This window comes from Mustela nigripes, chromosome 7 (genome assembly GCF_022355385.1).
Source record: "Mustela nigripes isolate SB6536 chromosome 7, MUSNIG.SB6536, whole genome shotgun sequence".
In the NCBI taxonomy this organism is placed as follows: domain Eukaryota; kingdom Metazoa; phylum Chordata; class Mammalia; order Carnivora; family Mustelidae; genus Mustela; species Mustela nigripes.
In genome coordinates this window covers 4138949-4157212 of record NC_081563.1, presented here as the reverse complement: position 1 = coordinate 4157212, position 18264 = coordinate 4138949, and the positions used below count along the sequence as shown (strand labels likewise).

The 18264-nt window shown below is 49.6% G+C and overlaps 1 protein-coding gene across 1 annotated transcript; it reads left to right on the top strand.

Moving 5' to 3' along the window:
- The first annotated feature begins 3811 nt into the window (after positions 1-3811).
- Positions 3812-16804, top strand: CMPK2 (cytidine/uridine monophosphate kinase 2). The gene is made up of 5 exons (XM_059405101.1): positions 3812-4613; positions 5973-6087; positions 7133-7334; positions 13463-13696; positions 15107-16804. The coding sequence occupies exons 1-5, from the start codon at positions 3942-3944 to the stop codon at positions 15222-15224; spliced, it is 1341 nt and encodes a 446-aa protein (XP_059261084.1). The 5' UTR covers positions 3812-3941; the 3' UTR covers positions 15225-16804.
- Positions 16805-18264: the final 1460 nt, after the last annotated feature.

Genomic DNA, 18264 nt, shown 5'->3' with positions numbered 1-18264 from the left:
GGGGGGAAGCATGCTCCCTGCTGAGCAGAGAGCCCCGTGTGGGGCTCCATCCCAGGACCCTGGGATCATGACCTGAGCTGAAGGCAGAGGCTTTAACCCACTGAGCCACCCACGTGCTCCTATTTATGGTTTATTTTTAAATAATCTCTACACCCAGCATAAGGCTCAAACTCATGACCCCAAAATTAAGTCACTCCCTTCTCCAACTGAGTCAGCCAGGTTCCCCACTTCTATTTTATTTTTTTAAAAATATTAGGAAGGGACACCTGAGAGGGCTCAGTCAGTTAAGTGTCTGCTTTTGGCTCAGGTCATGATCCCAGGGTCCTGGGATCGAGTCCCGCATGGGGCTCCCTGCTCGGCGGGGAGTCTGCCTCTCTTTCTCCAACTGCCTCTCCCCCAGCTCATGCTCTCTCTCTCTCTCCTCTCTCAAATAAATATAGAAAACCTTCAATAAAGAAAATAAAAGACCATGGGAAAATCAGATGCTTTTCTAAGATGGTTATTGTCAAGAGGTGCAAGTGGTTTCTTTCTTATTTTTACAGTCTCTTAGAAAGGACTGTCAAAGTTTGTGCTGAAACTTATTTTTCCTTGAGTTTTGTTTTTTTTTTTTAATCAGAGCTGAGTTTGAGCAGGTACTTTCAGGTTTTCCTGAGACCTGTGGAAAGTTGCAACAGTCCTAGTGGGGAAGCTTCTGGCACCAGGAGCCCAGCTCACCACTTGCTAATGAGACTTTGGTAACTTGTGTTATTTCCCTGGGTCTCCATTGCCTCGAGGCAAGTACTGGTGTCTCATGGGACTTATTGTATGGAGACTGAAAATTCTAATGGATGGAGAATCACATAAATTGGGACATAGTCTAGCAGACTGTGAGTGTTCAGTTCAGGATAGCTATTGTTTTTCCAGTAGTGTTATGTTCTGAATGGAAACAAAGATGACTTTCATTTTACTTAGAAAGGAAACTGAAAGTAAATCCAGCAAAATAGCAAGGCAATGCGTAATGATTTCCAATTATGCACTGGTGGATAGAATCCAAGTGGAAATCATCTTAGCCAAAAGCATTGTGAAATATCCCTGTGATATGATTCAAGAAATGCCTTTTGTTTCTCTTTCTTGTTCGATCACATGAATGTGAAGAAACAAAATCAAGTCAGTTCACATCTTGAACTGAGTATCAGGTATGGCACAGAGGTGAGCTATGCAGGCTTTTCAAGCCAAACATTATAAGGTATGAATCCTAGTTCAGCCAGAAATGTTTAATTTGGGGTAAATTTCTTTATCTGCCTGGTCTGATTAACACATATGGGAAACATGGATATTAATATCACACTCACACGTGGCATTTTCAGGATTAAATGACATAACCCTATGTTAAGCCCCGAGAGTACTGCCGGCATAATAAATGAGCAGTGGCTCGCATGCCGTCCAGCACTGTGGACCAGGCACTGCTCTGAACTTTGCGTGCACTAACTTCTTCCATAACTGGGGAAACTCATGTCACAGAGGGAGTAAATGTTTGAACTTGAATTTAAACACCTGCCTCATTGCTCAATGACTGATCATTATTAGCACATTATTTTATTTTTCATAAAATATTAATATTAATAAAATAAATAAGTCAAAGTCTTTTCCAGCAAAGAACTCACAGAAGTCATGGAACAGATGCTCTATTCCTTCACCTTGTCTTTCCCCTCCATTTAAGAGTGAGGCTCGGGACCGGGAGACTGTCTTACTCAAAGTCACGGCTTGCACAGGCCAGGGAGGGATTTCTTCTTCCAACTGCTCAGACAGGTGTAGGCTGGAGGACGTACAAGGCAGCCCCCCTTAGGCCTTCTACTCGGGATTCGGCCAGCTCTAAAGACATCCAAATTGCAGCTGGAAACCAGCCAAATGTGATCATCATTTTTCTTTAGCCAGAGACTTTTTCCTCCAAACGACTGCACATCCTTAATATACCCCATGCTCCCTGAGGCGGACCCTTTCCTGCAGGATGTCCCAGGAACCCACTAGCAGATGGTGGAATCCGTTCAGTTATTTGCAATCATCATAACATTTCTGTGCAAATCTCTTACTGATCCCTATTGGACATCGGTGCCTACCTCAACTACCATACACGCATAGAGGGGCACAATCCGCACATGCACAGCACAATCAGCTCTTGGCAGAATGAACACATGTATGGAATGAGTGCCTTGATCAAGAAATAGAACGTCACCAAGAAGTCTCCAAGACACTGAAAAGAAAAAAAAGTCTCCAAGACCTTCCCCCAGGCCCTGAACCGTGCCTCTGCTCCAAAGATAACCCTGCCCTGTTTTCTGAAAACCATACTCTAGGTTATCACAGCACGCCCTCGCTCTGTTAGGCTTCTCTCCCTGTGTTGTGCTTGCAGACTCACCCACTCTGCTGTGTCTAGCAGCAGACTGTTCATTGTCATACCTCACATTTGTTGATTCCATTGTTTGAATACACCACCGTACATTTAATTGTGTCATTAGGATGGGTATTTGGAATATCTTGCTATTGTGCCACGCATTTTCTTGTACGTGTCTTTTGGTTGACATATACGTATGCATTTATCTTGGGTGCATACCAGGATTGGAATCACTGGTTCATATAATGTTTCCAGAGAACTTGAACCAATTTGCACTCCCACCAGAATACTACACATGTGGGAACATTTCTGCACGCTAAATGCCCCAAGTCTGATTGCTCACTGAGGGTAAGAATGAGCCTGTTCTCAAAGAGCTAAAAACAACTGAATCTCTGAATTGCTCCTTGTCTATTAGCCCATACTTCAACATGCATCTATAACAGTTCCTGTTGGTCTGAAAGTGGTATTCCTTCCAGAATTAAAGGCACACCCTTGCTAACTCCAAATTGCTTAAATGATAATATTTATTTGCCTTCAGTTCATCTAATGTTTTTCATCTTTATTCTAAATGTTTGAGTTTTCTCCACAGGATTTTTGTTTTCAGTCCCCTTGGCAATCTTTTTTTTTTTTTTTTTTAATGAAGATTTTATTCATTTGTCAAAGAGACAGAGCTCACAAGCAGGCAGCATGGCAGTCAGAGAGAGAAGCAGGCTTCCCGCTGAGTAAGGAGCCTCAATCCAGGGACTGGATCCCAGGACCCTAATGACCTGAGCTTAAGGCAGAAGCTGCACCACCGAGCCCCTCCCCTCCTGCTTTGCTGCTTTCCAGTCCTCCTCCAAGGTGTCAGCTAATGAGCGACAACCAACCCCCGGGCAGCACCGCCGCCGACGCGGGCTTCAGGCTGGTACATCCTGCCCCCACCAGCGAACTGGGCCCGAAGGCAGGACTTGGCTTGGCGCGCGCGCCCATCTGGAGAGGAGTCCTAGTTTGCAAGTCAGCAAGGGTGGGGGGTGTGGCTCCAGGAGGAGGGAGAACGTTGCCGGTTCAGCCCGTCAAAGCAGCTCCTAGGACTTCGGTCAGAGCGCGGGCGAGACAGCGGGTCAGCGGGGGCCTGAGGCCCAGGATGCGGTCCCCGGGTCTGCAAGTCCTGCGGCGTCCGGAGCCCGCACCGCCCTGAAGAGCCGGCGGGGGAGGGCGGGGGCGGCCGGAGCGTCCCGCTGACACGCCGAGCGCGGGCGCGCGCCGTCGCCGAGACACACTGGCACACCCGCGCGCGCACCCCGGGACGCAAAGCTCAGCCGCGGGCTCGGCGCGGGGCTTGGGGCTACCCGCCCCCGCGCCCCGCGGCCGCACAGGGCGCCCGGCCGAGCGCACCCTCGGGGTGGCCGCCGGGCCCGCGCGCCCCGCCTGCGCCCGTCCCCCTGCCCGCCGGCGCCGCCGTTCGGGGCGCGCCCCGGGAGCGGGCGGAGGAGGCCGCGGAGGGCGCCCCACCCCGGCCCGGCCCCGCCGGGCCCCGCCCGCCGGTCACTTAGCTTTCGTTTCCCCGGTGGCGGGGGCGGGACCGGACAAGCCCATGGCCTCGGCCCTCCGCCCGCGCTCCCCACTTTCGCTCGGGCGCCTCCCGGGGCCGCGTCGCAGGGCCTGCGCTCGGGCCATGGCGCCGCCGCGCCGCTTGGCGCTGGAGCTGCCGGGCTGCGCGCTGGCTCACTTGGCCGTCGGCGGCGACGCCCCCGACGCGCTCCCCGACCCCCGCGTGGCCGCGCTGCTGGGCCCGCCCGGCCGCAGCTACTCGCTGTGCGTGCCGCTGGCGCCGGCCGGGGACTGCGCGGCCCGGGTGAGGGCGGCGCGGCTGCACCAGCGCCTGCTGCACCAGCTGCGCCGCGACCCGCTCCGGCGGTGCCAGCTGCGCCGGCTGCTGTGCTACGGCCCCGGCGGCGGGGCGGGCGGCGTGGAGCACGGCTTCCTGCTCCACGACCCCGGCGACAGCCCGGACACCCGGCGCGCGCTCTTCTCCCTGCTCGGCGAGTCCCCGGAGGGCCCGCGTCTGGGCGAGTTCGTGGGCGACGCGCAGCAGCAGGTGTGGCAGCACCTGTGGGAGCTGCGGGACGGCGCGGGCTGGGAGCAGGTGGGCCCCCGCGAGCGCGTCGTGGCCGCCCCGGAGCCCGCCCTGCACCCGGTGGTGCCCGACCTGCCCAGCTCCGGGGTCTTCCCGCACCGGGAGGCCGCCCGCGCCGTTTTGGAGGCGGTAAGAGTTCTGCCCCTTCCCTGCACTCGGGGTGCCCCCCTCTCGGCTTCAGACAGGGAGTGGACTAGGCGCGCCCTCTCGGGGCTGGCGTACCCAGCCTGGCCTCCGTCGCCCAGGGAACTGCATCCCAAGACACAGGACCTATCAGGCCGTTCGAGTGCCAGACTCTGGCTTAGACACTGGGGATTTTTTCTCCACTCTTGGCCGCCAGGAACGTCCTATTCCAGGTGGGAACTGATGTCCCAACGCCACGCTCGGCCAGGCCTGCTCTGCGGGCGTGCTGAAGGCACCTGGGGAGGAAAGAGGTTGCTGGGACGGAGGGAGGATCATGCCATCTGGGAGGCCGGAGCGTGATTTTGGGGAGAAAAGAGCATGAGTTTGGGGTTTGAGAAACTCGTTCTAAAACCACAGCTGTCTGCTTACTGGCTGCCGGCCCAGGTCGCACGACCGCTCTGTTTGTTCTCCCTTTGGTCTGTGACGCACTCGCGAAGTTTGGGACAAGCGGAGACCTGGCACACAGCAGGTGCTCAGGGAAGGAGGGCGAAGTTTCTCTCCCAGCGCAGCCTGGCCGGACCCGGGATGTCCAGACTTGGCTTTCTGAGGCTGCACTGGGGAATTTAGTGCATTTTGCAAGCTCTCGGGTTAGTATTACGTGGCGGTTAAAAGGGCAGGACCGGTCACTTGGGTCTAAATCCCAACGCTGGCCTTTATTACCTGTGTCACTTTGTGTTCCTTAAACCCCATGAACGCAGTTTCCTTAGTCCAAAGATGGGAAAGATAGTGCTGGCACCGTCACCGAGATACCGTGAAGGCTGGCCGTGTTAATCCCCGAAAGCGCTTAGAGGATGAAGCGCACGCCATACAAACGTGTGGCCTCGCTGCAGAGGCATAGTAGGGCCTGCGGGCAAGCCCAGGTGAGAACTCCGCCCCGCACTCACCTGGGGTCCCCCGCGCGCCGCTCTCTTCTCCGCCCCCTGGCGGCTAGAACGGGTCGGTGCTGACCACTCCAGGAGCTACAGTCTTGCTTTCCACGTGGGACACACTGCGCCAGGCCTGTGCTGTTCCACGGTCGCTCTGCGCTTGTGGTTTTGCCTGTCCTTCCTCCTCTCGGGTAGCTGGTCAGTGAGGGTTGCAGGCCGAGAGATCTCAGCCGCTATCGCCCTTTTTTTTTTTTTTTTTTTTTTTTTTTGGCACTGCTAGTAAAAAATGAAGGAATTCAGCTCTTCTTCCCATGTTCAAAATGCTGTGAATTTAGCATGGCGTCCAACACAAGCCTTAGGGGCACCGGGCAATCTTGCAAAATTTTGCAAAAGCCCCGCTGCTTCGCGGCTGATGCACAGATTCACCATTGTTTTGCAGTGTATACCCTTCATTCCTGAAGCCCGAGCCGTGCTTGACCTGGTTGACCAGTGCCTGGAGCCAGTCCAGAAAGGGAAGTTCCCGGTCATTGCCATCGAAGGCCTGGATGCCACAGGTAGTATTACCTGTGAGTTATAGGCAATGCAATTAATTGCTCCCTTGCGGGAATAGATGGGTCTTAAGTAAAACTTGATAGAGTTCAATTCAGAAGCTTCATGTCCGTCTCTAGTGTGTGCCAGGCACGGAGCTAGGCAGGCCTGGGATGCAAAGATGAATAAGACGTTCGGTGGGGGCCGGAGGAGGGGGCTGGACCTCAGGCGTTCTGGTGACCAGTAGAAGGCCTTTAATGCAGCTGTGGTGTGGGGAACAGAGCTGTGGTCACGGACAGCTCTGGAAGAGCTGACACCTGGACGGTGTTTTCCATACGTATGAGAGCAGTACAGGTCAGGGAAGCAGGAGGGGTCCTTGCCGACAGAAGGACCAACGTGGACGAAAGTGCAGGGATCTGAGTCAGCCTGGGCTATCTTCGAAGCTCAGGCCCCGCTGAGGACCCTTTTGAAGCAAAACTAGGAATCGCTAGGCAGCTTTGGAGCTGCCAAACAGATACTGAAACACAATGGACAGCTCATGCTTAGCCCAAAACACGAAAAGTGGGAGAAGCGAGGTGCCAGGGGCAGCAGGATACAGCCAAGGACGAGGTCAAGGTGGAGCCTCGGGAAGAGATCACAGGGTGCAGCATGAGCTGGGGCTCTCTCCGGGGCAGGTGGGACTGTTTTGAGGAACCAGGTGGAGCTTTTCCCAGGCCTCGAGGTCTACGCCAGAGTTTATCATTAATTTGTGAACAGAGCACGTTTCACGTTTCTTAGAAGTGTTGTGATACCACATAGAGGAAACCCTGGTTCTTAAAGGTCTGGGTTTTTTGTTTGTTTTGTTTTGTTTTGTTTTTCTTTTTCTTTTCTTTGCTTTTCTTTCTTTCTTTCTTTTTCTCTCTCTCTCTCTCTCTCTCTTTTTTTTTTTTTTTTTATCCAGAATCATTGTAGGTAATGAACTGCTTTGATTTGCAGGTAGATAGAGTGTCTTTGCTCTTTGTGGGCTAATATGAGCATTTGGGACTGCTGTGGTGGCTGTGGTAACAAAGCTTCTGTTTGTCTTTTCCGCAGGCAAAACCACGGTGACCCAGTCAGTTTCAGACTCACTCAAGGCTGTGCTCTTAAAGTCGCCACCTGCTTGCATCAGCCAGTGGAGGAAAATCTTTGATGATGAACCGACTATCATTAGAAGAGCTTTTTACTCTTTGGGCAATTACATTGTGGCTTCTGAGATAGCTAAAGAATCTGCCAGATCTCCTGTGATTGTAGACAGGTAAGTAGAAAGATGCTGTGAGTTTGTCACTTTCTCCCAAACGTGTAAGCGTGTGTGCCCTTACACACAAGTGTACGCCTGTGTTTTAAGTCAAACTGTGTTATGATAATAATGGGAATAATGTCTATGACTTGTTAATTACCTACGTGACAGGCAGGCATTTTGCTAAGCACATACATGTGTTATACCGTATCTGGAACAATTACATGGGTAAGTGGATGCTAAATGTTATCCCTAATTCACCGATGAGAAGCATAGGTCTTACAAGGGTTAAGGAACTTGCCGCTGACTGAGCTAGAAACAGCGTACTGAGGACATTGACAAAGCCTCTGCTTTAGAAATCGATTCTTTCAGTAATTCATTTGTTCACCAGCTAATTTATAAAACATGTATTGGGTGTCTGCTGTGGGCCAAATACTGCTCTCAATTTAGGGGATTTTAGGTACATGAGCTGGACGATGGTGCTCTGTTTCACAGAGCGGACATTCCGTCGCAGCAGCGTGGTCTAGGGCGCACAGACGTGTGAACAGATCGGAGAATGATACACACCCTGACGGAGATAAATCACGGTGGGTTTGGCCGAGGACGGCCTCTCTAAGGAGGTCATGTTGATCTGAGTTCTGAAGGCTCCCAAAGAGATGGGAATGGAAACTGTGGAGTAACAGCATATAGGCAGAAGAGTCAGCAGGAGCAAAGCCTGCAGACAGAAAGAAGGTAGCATAGTCCAGGGCTAGAAGCAGGCTTTGTGATGAGCACATGGTGGACGAGGGGGTGCTTTCCAGAGGAATGAACGTGGCGGGGGATAGGACAGCAGGGCCCGGGGGGCCAAGACAGTACAGATTTTATTCTGAATGCGGAGGGGAGCCATTGGAAGGTTCAGATAATGGAGAGACAGAAACTGATTTAGATTTTAAAAATGCCGTACCTAAGAAATAGCTTAGAATACCCCAGGAATGATTGAAGTGTATGGCAAGCCAGTCATCCCTGGCTTAAGATCACTGGGCCCGGTGATAATACAATCATGGTGAGATCCCATTTTGCTCTCATCAGGTTGGTGAGAACCAATGAAAATGTGCTGAGACTCAGAGCTGGAGATCATGGGTGGGTAGAAGCTCTGCAAGGTGCTGGCGGGGCTGGACACTGGGCTCAGAGAGCGGACTTTAACGGGGCAGCAAAGTGAACACTGCTTCTGCCTCCTGAAGAAATGCAAGAGCTTCTTTTTTGTTGTTTATTTCTTTTTTTAAAATTTTATTTTTTTATTTAATTCATTTAACATGTAGTGTATTATTAGTTTCCGAGGCAGAGTTCAGTGATTCATCGGTCTTATACAATACCCAGTGCTCATCGTAGCGCATGCCCTCCCCAAAGTCCATCACCCAGCCACCCCACCCCCCACCTGCTTCCGCTCCAGCAACCCTCTCTCAGCTGTATTCATAATAGTGAAAAGTTAGAAAAACCAAAAGCCCATCAGTCGAAGGAAGCCCACGGAAGTAGTCGCGTATTTCTGAAATGGAGCACCGTTCCGCAACATCAGCCAGAGCAACATCCGTGTGCGTAAAATGCAAAGCCCTGGTTTCGACTGCGAAAATCAAGTAGCAGATAGTTGTTCAGTAGAACACGTGCCAAGTAATAACGAACTGTAGAGTACGGAGGGGAGAAAGGATAGGGAACGGATTTAACAGAGCGCTGAGGGGAGAGAGAGGAGGCTGATACCCAGTACAAGAGGCCCCCTGCTGCAGGTGAACGATCGCTTAGCGTTCGGGGGATGTGCACTGCTCTCTGCAATTTTACTAATTTCTGTAAAGATAAGCAGGGGTATCGAAGTATGACAAGTATTCAGGAAATCGCACTAATCATCAATGTAAATCTTGAGGAATTTCAAGCAGTAAACACATCCAAGTCCCACAGCCAGACTTGGAACGTCACCACACCCCATAAAGCCACAGGGTTTCCTTCCCAGTCCCTGCCCATTTTTCCCCACCCCTTTGCCCTCCCCCCTGTAGTAACCGCTGCCCTGACCTCCATCACCCAGGAACTGTCCGATCTAGTATTGACCTGCTTTCGTGTTTGAATCTGACTTCCGTCTTGCCCCATGTAAGACTCGCCTTGCTGCTATGAACATGTATATATTTTTTTAATAGAGAGAGTGTGCAGGGTGGGGAGGAGTGGGGTGGGGAGGGGAAGAAGGGGAGGGAGAGAATCTTGAGCAGACTCCGTGGCTCGATCTCATGACCCTGAGATCATGACCTGAGCTGAAACCAAGAATTGGGCTCTCCGCCAACCGAGCCAGCCAGGCCCCCCTAGGGATGTTATTCTGTACATGACTTTGGTGCGGGTACATATGCTGTTCTGGTCTGTAGATTTCCGGGAGTGGAATTGTTCATGTGTGTTCAGCTGTAGCAGGTATTGCAAAAAGTTTTCTGAAGTGGTCGGAACCGCTCACCGTGCCCTCTCCCCGCAGCCGTGCTTGAGAATTTCCTGTGGCTCGTGCTGTCGTCAACATCTAGCATCGCCCTCGTTTATTCAAGGGTCTCCGCTGGTTCCCAGTGGCTACGTTGATCACTGAAAAGCTAGCTTGCCACATCTGGAAACCTCTACCCCTTCCCTGAAGTGTTTTCCTTTGTACGCGTTTCTGTGTCTCTGAACTATTCCATGAGAAGGCGATTTGCAGTGTGGGTAGGGAACAAAGTGGGAGGTGAGGTGGTGGGTTGCCAGGTAAGAGGAACAAAGCAAAAAATCAGCGAGAAGGCCAGTGTTCTCATCTAAGCTGCAATGCCAGCAGGTAGTTTTAACACTGGGGATGGCAAGATCATCATTGCAAGGTTGTGAGTTAGAGGGGATCGTGGAGAAGGGTAAGAAATTCTATTCCTTTGTAGGACTTCTTTGCCTGTGGGATGTTTTTACCCTATTATTAATGGGTCTGGATCTACCGTATTTGAGATCTTCTTTTTAGACCATGTCCTTTCTCAGGGAGACAGACTGAACTTCTCCTAATATAGGGAGACTCCCTGAGGCACAGGATTTCTTCAGACATCCCAAAGTCCTGGAGCTGCACTGGCTTCTGCATGTAGATAGATACCTAGCCTCTCTGCTGCCGGTTTCCTAATCTGCCCAGTGGAGATACTCCATATCCCTTCCCTGCCCACCTCTGAAACTTTGATGAATGTCCATTGGGTTGGTGCAGGGGGGAAGTGCTTTGCAATAGCAAATTGCCATTAAGATATAAAGCATTATTATATAAGCTATGTACAATGCGTTAGCAAATTGCCTTTGATCTGAACCTATGTGGCTTGCCTGATGGCAGGAATGGAAAATTCTAAACGGTGGAGAGCCTGAAATTGATGGCCAGAGGGTATGATTATTTAAAAGGAGCCGCAGCATTGTCAGGGAGAGAACTCCTGCTGTAGAAAACGGCTCATTCTTCCCTTGCTTTATCTCCTTTGTGTCTGCGAATTGTCGGCAATTTTGTTCTTTAGAGAGATACTGTATCACCTTGTCAAATGAGAAGAAAAGAGCGCTTATTTGTTGTCTGGGTGGGTTTTGTTCATGTGTAAAGATTTTAATGAAACCCATTTCAGACCACACCGTCGTCTGGCAGAAGAAACGAGGCAGCAGAGTTGTCTTTGATGGTGACTGTGGTTAAGGTTGGCAACTTAATCACCCTCATTACCTTTAAAAATCTATTCTTGCTGATGGTTTTTCTACAAAAAGAAGGCTTTTAAAATGAAGATGATATCAGCCTCTGTATTCATAGCTGAGTGTTTAATTCAGTGAACACGGGACGCGTGCAAAATGCGGAGCAAATTGTAGTTTGGTTGCCAAGAGAGAGAAGCCTGAACTTGCAGGGATGTCTTCAGCTCAGGGGATGCGCCGCGTCTCACAGAGGATGGAAAGCGCATGATTGCAGGTGGTCAGTCAGGGCCTGACGGAGAGGAAGCTGGGGTTCCAGTGCACACCTCTGGAGGTGGATGAGGGCCTGGAAGAGTGGACGGTATCGGGATTGATCGCCTCCCCAGTTAATTGTTTTTGGGGGGTCTTTTTCAGTATTGTCTGCATTACCACATTTGAAAAATGCAGGTTTTGTGATAATCAGTGTCCAGTAAGAATAGATACTGTCTTCTAATGATGGGGTGATACAGTTTGTAAAGGGTTTGTCTTTCTTTTTCTTTTCTTTTCTTTTCTTTTTTTTTTTTAACAGCAATTGTGGAAGGAAAACAAAGCTTGCGTGCTTTTCATTTTCCAGGTGGGGAAATTGAGGCTGTAGTGGCTTAAATGAGTTACCTGTGTCCACAGAGCAAGTAGGGGGCAGGGGATAAATTGATCCGCAGCTTGGGTAATGCTATGAATTCATTTCATAGAGTCTAGTACGTCCTTTTCACTCTGCAAAGAAGTTCAAAAAGAAAATGATCAAGAATTTAGGATTTTATGTATTATTTCTTTTAAAAATTATTTATTTTTGAGAGAGAGAGAACATATGCATGAACACAGGGGAGGGGGCAGAGGCACAGGGAGAGGCAGAACCCCAAGCCGACTCTGCACAGAGCACAGAGCCCCACACAGGGCTCGATCTCACAACCTTGTAATCATGACCTAAGCCGAAACCAAAAGTCAGATGTTTAACGGGCTGCACCACCCAGGCATCCCCAGAATTTAGGATTTTAAAACACTGAAGGCAGCAAATTGAAAATACGAACAGGGGTGGGACCATAGGTTCTTCTCTTCATTGGGATGTTGATAATCATTTCATAAATATCCGTTGCAGGCGATATTCCTTTGCTACTGTATTTAAAGTTTTGCATTTAGTCTCTCAGACTTGGAGTATGATAGGAACAGGGCAAGATTCTAATAAGCTCTGCCAACTCATAAACAGATTCCGATTCGTTCATTTGCACACCCAAAGAATGCTTACTGCGTGCCAAACACTGGTTTCAGTTTTGGGAACGCAGAGGTGACTAGAAAAGGAATTTTCTAAGGGAGGAGTTGAAAGAGGTCATACTTACAGACAAATTGCTTTTCTTTATTCTTTGGTAGAGTCCACCGTGAAGGACATTGAGGGCCCAGAGGAGGGAACCAGGAACTCTACTTGGGGGTTCCATCCGAGTGGGGCTCTGCAGGCAGAGTAGGAGTTTGCTCGCTGAGAAGCTCAGCCCAGCTGGAGGAAAGAGCACGAAGACAGGCTTGTGTGATGCAGTGCACATGGGTGTACCCCGTGAACGTGGTTCTGTGTCTTGAGCAGGATGTTTCCAGCAGGCAGGGAAAAGCCATGCGGCATTTTGAAATAGATTTTCTTTTGCGGTGGTGATTTTCTTCTCTTCCTCCTGCCAGCATTTAAAAGGAGCCTGTCAAGGGGGGGGGGGGGGTGTCACAGAGTAGTGGAGGTCATATTTGGGTTTACTACCCCCCGACGGGTGCCAATGCACAGTGAGTGGCTGGACCCTGGGCAGGACAAGGGCCGCCTCGCCAGCACCCCCAGAATGTGGATTTCATCCGCAAACTCCACTTTAAAACAACTTAACACTGAATGGACCCGCGGATTTTTATCTGGCCACGACATGAGGTTAGATGCAAGGGGACTCGGGGACACGTCGCCCTCCCTTTTACAGAAGGCGACATGGTCAGGCCAGAGAGATGCAACCGTGTCACCTTGGGACACACGTGGGATCCGCCGAGTCTCCATCGCTCTGTGAAGAGCCCGCTGCATTCTCACTGTGGCTGTTGGCTTCGGTGTACTCTTCACATTTTATAAACACTTTAAAAATAAGATTTAGGGGCACCTGGGTGGCTCGTCAGTGAAGCCAAAAGTCTGCCTTTGGTTCCAGTCATGCTCCCAGGGTCCTGAGATCGAGTCCCGAGCCGGATGGGGCTCCCGGCCCAGTGGGGAGCCTGCTTCTTCCTCTGCCCCTCCCCCACTTGGGTTCTCGCTCACTCACTCTACGCTCTCTCTCAAATAATAATAAAAAAAATCTTAAATTAAAAAAAAAACAAGTTTTAGTTTTGTTAATTTGGAGTGTGCAACGCTGAGGACACTTGAGCCTTTGCTGGTTTCAGCCTCTTCCCCAACTGATCTTCAGGTACATCTTGACCTTGACCTCTGTGGGTGCAGAACTCACTCCTGCCCTCCTTCTCAGGTACTGGCACAGCACGGCCACCTACGCCATCGCCACCGAGGTGACCGGGGGGCTCCAGCACCTGCCCCCGGCCCATCATCCCATCTACCAGTGGCCCAGGGACCTGCTCAAGCCCGACCTGGTCCTGCTGCTCACAGTGAGTCCCGAGGAGAGGATGCATCGGATCGAGGGCCGGGGCATGGAGAGGACCAGAGAGGAAGCTGAGCTGGAGGCCAACAGCATATTCCGGCAGAAGTAGGTGTCCCGGGGTGCATGGCGGGGGTCCTGGTCATGGTGGTGAGCTGGGATCAGCTCTGACTTTAGGAAGGCAGAGAAAATGACTTCGTTCCCATTTTCCAAACCCACGAGACCGTATCCTCCAAGCTGGGTTCTGCTCCTGATGGTGTCGTTCCCCCAGGGCTTTAGCATCGTGGCTGTGGGACTGGACCCCAGACCTTCCTTCTGGTCCTGGCTGTGCCGGGAACAGTGTGGACCTGGCTGAGAGGCTGCACGTTCCTGGGTCTCGGCTCCCCAGCCGTAATCTAATGGGCACGGAGTGCTGGGAGCCCGCGGTGACTTTTCCTTAGTGTCAGGTTTTTGGGTTCCGATGCTCTGATCCTTGCAAAGGAACAGGAACCTCCCTTTACTGTTGACAAAACGGGGTTCTCAAAGGACTAAGTGATTCGTCTAGATTCGCGCAGCTACACTGTGGGAAAACAGGATTGAAATCACAGTCTTTCTGGTTCTCCAGGTAGTGGTTTTGTTGTCGTTAGAAACCGGGGGGAGAGTCTGGGCTGTCGTCTTGCCTGATGGCTGAGCCTGAGGCAGCCTGGGAGGGCAGGTTCAAAAAGCCAATGCGGAGGAGTTTAGATAAATAGACAATGAGAGCCATGCTATCCTAACACAGTCCTGCTAGACATAGCCCGGCAACAGCAGTGCTGTGTGCACACAAGCCACATCAGACCATTTACTTACACCGACGGAATTAGGCCTCGTGACGCACTCGCCAGGAAGGCATGATTTCTGTCCTCATTTTACAGATGAGAAGACAGAGGCAGAGGGGAAGGGAACGGGTGAGTTCACTCAGCGAGGAAGTGTAAACCGCACGTGTTGTAGACACAGGCCGGCCCGCTTCCGTCAGGCCGTCCGCACACTCATTCGCAGGCAGGGAGGCTAGCTCACACCCGAGGGCGAAGTGGAAACCTGGTGCAGTTTTAGCAGGCTCGGCCGTGGAAACAGTGCCGTGGCTGAGGACCGCTGGCTTGTCTGAGATCTTCAGTGCAGACCATGGGGACATTTCCCGGTTGTCCAATCAGTTAATCTCTTAGAGCCTCTGCTACTTTCTTTGCAAAACGGGGGAGGGCCTGGTTCCCTTCCTGAGCTTACCCCGGGTATGAAACCAGAAGAATCATGCAGAATGCTGACGCGTGGTAGGTGATAGGTATCAATAAAGGCTAGCTATGGAGCCTTATTATAAATTTATGATTTATTGAACAAAATGTATCCAGTGTCTCCTGTGGGCAAAGCCAGTGGCCGAGGGGAAGAGTGAGATAAACCAGATGGGGTCCTTGCTGTAAACTCCGTATATCACGGTAGGAAAATAGCATTTGCATGGAGAGCCGTGTTAAAAGATAAACCAACCCTTTTCATTATGCCTGTCCCCAGGGTAGAAGTGTCCTATCAGCGGATGGAGAACCCCGGCTGCCATGTGGTTGATGCCAGCCCCTCAAGAGAAAAAGTCCTCCAGACGGTTTTAAGCATAATCCAAAATAATTGTAATTAATTGTAATGACTCCAAAATGTAATTACCCATTTTGCTAGATTTGGTGTTGTTTGATGCATCTAGGCCCATGACTGGTTGCTTGTTTTTCCCAGATTTCTGTTGCATAAACAGAGCGTGTCCTAGAAAAATGGAGACCAGACATTTTGGTTTTACTTAAACCATTATCCTTCCTTCTGACCAATGGACCCATCAAGGTTGAGACGGTCATGCTCCAGCCAGAGATCAGTGGTTGCTTTTTCAAGTATAACAAACTTTTTTTTTTAAATATATTTTAACTACATTCCTACCAAATACTTCCAAGTTTTGTCTTATCCAGAAAGCATGAGGGACACAGAGGCAACCAGGATGATCTCCCAAATCAACAGAAGCCCCTTCAGCCTCTCCCATGCCTACACCTGGGCCACTGATGGGATCTTGATGTAGTAGGCTTGCCTTTTTCCCCATATGGCCACACGCCCTCAATGGGGACTCCGGCCTGATCCTTGAGCCAAGTGCCCCTGAAGAAAGGGTCCATGTGTCCTGGCTGTCTGAGGACACTCCCACAGAGCCATCTTGGGTAGGGGACACTTACAAAGAAGACCTGGGACTTGTGCCCTACTGGCCCTGAGATCGTACTCTTGGTTAGCATCTGTAAGATAGATAGAGAGACGGCCAACCCAAGATGCTCTAAGTACAAACACACCAGGCTTCTTTGAATTATGTTCTCTTTATTTATATTTCTTTCTTTCTCCCTGAAAACATGGTTTTGGATATAATGAGTGTTTTGGACTGAGCTGGATGCCTTAAACTTAGCCAATCGAGCAATATATTTGTATTGATATTTACATCATGTTTCTCCTCAGCGTAAGGGCTCTGCTTACTAATTAAAATTGAAGCCAAGAAGCTAAATGCAACGCTTGTTGTGTATTTTCATTACACAGATTTAATTGATCTCACTAAATAAGCACAGTGGATCCTGGAATGAGGTTTCTTAGTAAATTATCTTGCACTTGAATGTCTTACGCTTACGCATGAAATCAGCTTTGAGATCTGTTTGCCTAGGGAAAAAGAAAAGCTGAGGAAAGAGGAAATTCAATAACTCTGTGGCCTGGGAGAGTCACTTGACATCAATAGTCCATGTAACTTGATCTAAAAAGTGATAATAATTCTTTATTTGTCCTAAGGAGTTTGCTGAACCAGGTGATGACCTAAAATTCCTTCCAGTTCTAAGACAGGTGAAGTTTGTGAACTGAACATTCCCCCCAAATAATTACATTTAAGGCCTTATCAGGTTTATCATATAGAATTTTAGATTGTAATCGAGTTTAGTATTAATAACTGTATCATACTGTTTTTCAAGAGAATTAGAGGTAATTTTTACATAATATATTTACATATATAAATATGTAATTGGTTTCAGTTGAAAATGTTTCGTAAAGCTAATGAATAGCATCATGAAAGATGGCGTATCTAACTACGTCCTCGGTGTTACTTACTTAAACAGTTTGAAAAGTCTATGTTGGCAGCCTGGGAAAACAAACACTTTATGGTTTCTTTTTGCACCTTGCAAAGGAATAAAGTTGCTGTGATTTTCTAACTTATGATGTTGTCACAAGTGTATTTTGGTGTTCGGAGGTGCTGGTCTGGATGGGGACTTTTGGTCAAGGAAGTGGGCAGGTGTTTGCTCGTGGGCCAAGGGGAAGCGGTGGTCCAAGTGCTTTCAGAGGAACGGAGGGCAGTTTCGGTTTGTTTAAAAAAAACTGTTTCCGGAAACTAGAATCCTTTCTTCGTGGCCAATATTAAAAAGAAGAAATAATTCTTTGTGCTCTTGGGTTTTTGGGGACCCTAATAGGTATATGATTTATAAGCACGAAATAAGACGGCAACTCTGCCCAGCAACAGACGACAGGGAATCATTTGCTTGGCTCTGTTTCATGACAGGTTCAGTCTTTCTGTTCTTGTGACAGACCTTTCGTGGTCCCAAATATTTATTCTCCCTTTCTTCCACAGTAATAGAATGTTTGACTTGACCCATGGCTGCCAAGAATCACGAGTACATTTCCAGAGCTTCCGTATGGTGAGAGCGGCCAACTGGTGGCCATTTACAGGTTCTTCTGGAAATCTGTGAGCAGAGGGGCTTATGGGATGCCCCTTCCTCCTTTTCACTCTACACGTGGCGTGGTATTCGGTGGGTGGTGATAGCAAGCCTTCTGAGGACTAAGAGAAGCGACAGTCTGAATGAAGACTGTTTTCCTTATGAAGACTTGGTGTGGGCTGGCTGGGGATGCGTGTGGTACCCTGGGGAGGGGCTGTGAGGCAGACGCAGGACACGTGCACAGCTTCACCATCTGCCTCCTCCTCAGCCTGCCCCCCTCAGTGGCACCCGCTGGCTCACTCGAGAGTGGAAACTCCTTTTTTGCTGAGCCTTCTCTCTGAAGTCTCTCTCTTCTTGGAGCAATTGGGTGGCATCTTTTTTTTATTAATGATTTTTTTTTTTTTAAAGCAATCTCTATATCCAATGTGGGGCTCGAACCCACAAACCCGAGATCAAGAGCTTCATGCTTTACAGATGGAGCCCTCAATTATGACACATCTTTAAAGTGTTTAGGCCCTGGGACCTTTCTGGAATGTGTACCGAGGAAATAATCAGTGATACACATATAAATGTTATATATGTATAATGTGTTTCCAGTAATTGGGGAATATTTATGTATCTGCATAATGTACATTTATGTATAATATGTATTTGTTAAATACATTCGGGTAAATCCTTTTAATGGAATCCTGAGCAGAACACAAAGCACCTAAGAATGTGTAAAGCAGCAAAAATGCTTCCCTTTCAGTGAGAGCCAGTGATTTAAATTTCAGCCAAAAGTGAAGACATAGCTAAGAGTATCTTACAACACTTCGCTAGGTTGGCGGCTCCAGAACGGGGGCTCTGTGCCCATTAGAGCAATCTGATTGCAGGTGTGCTGAAAGACGGGGGTTTGGGCCTTAGGCTTTCTTCATATGCACGCTGCTCTAGGGGCCGGCCACTCAGCCACGCTTCACCTTGGCCAAT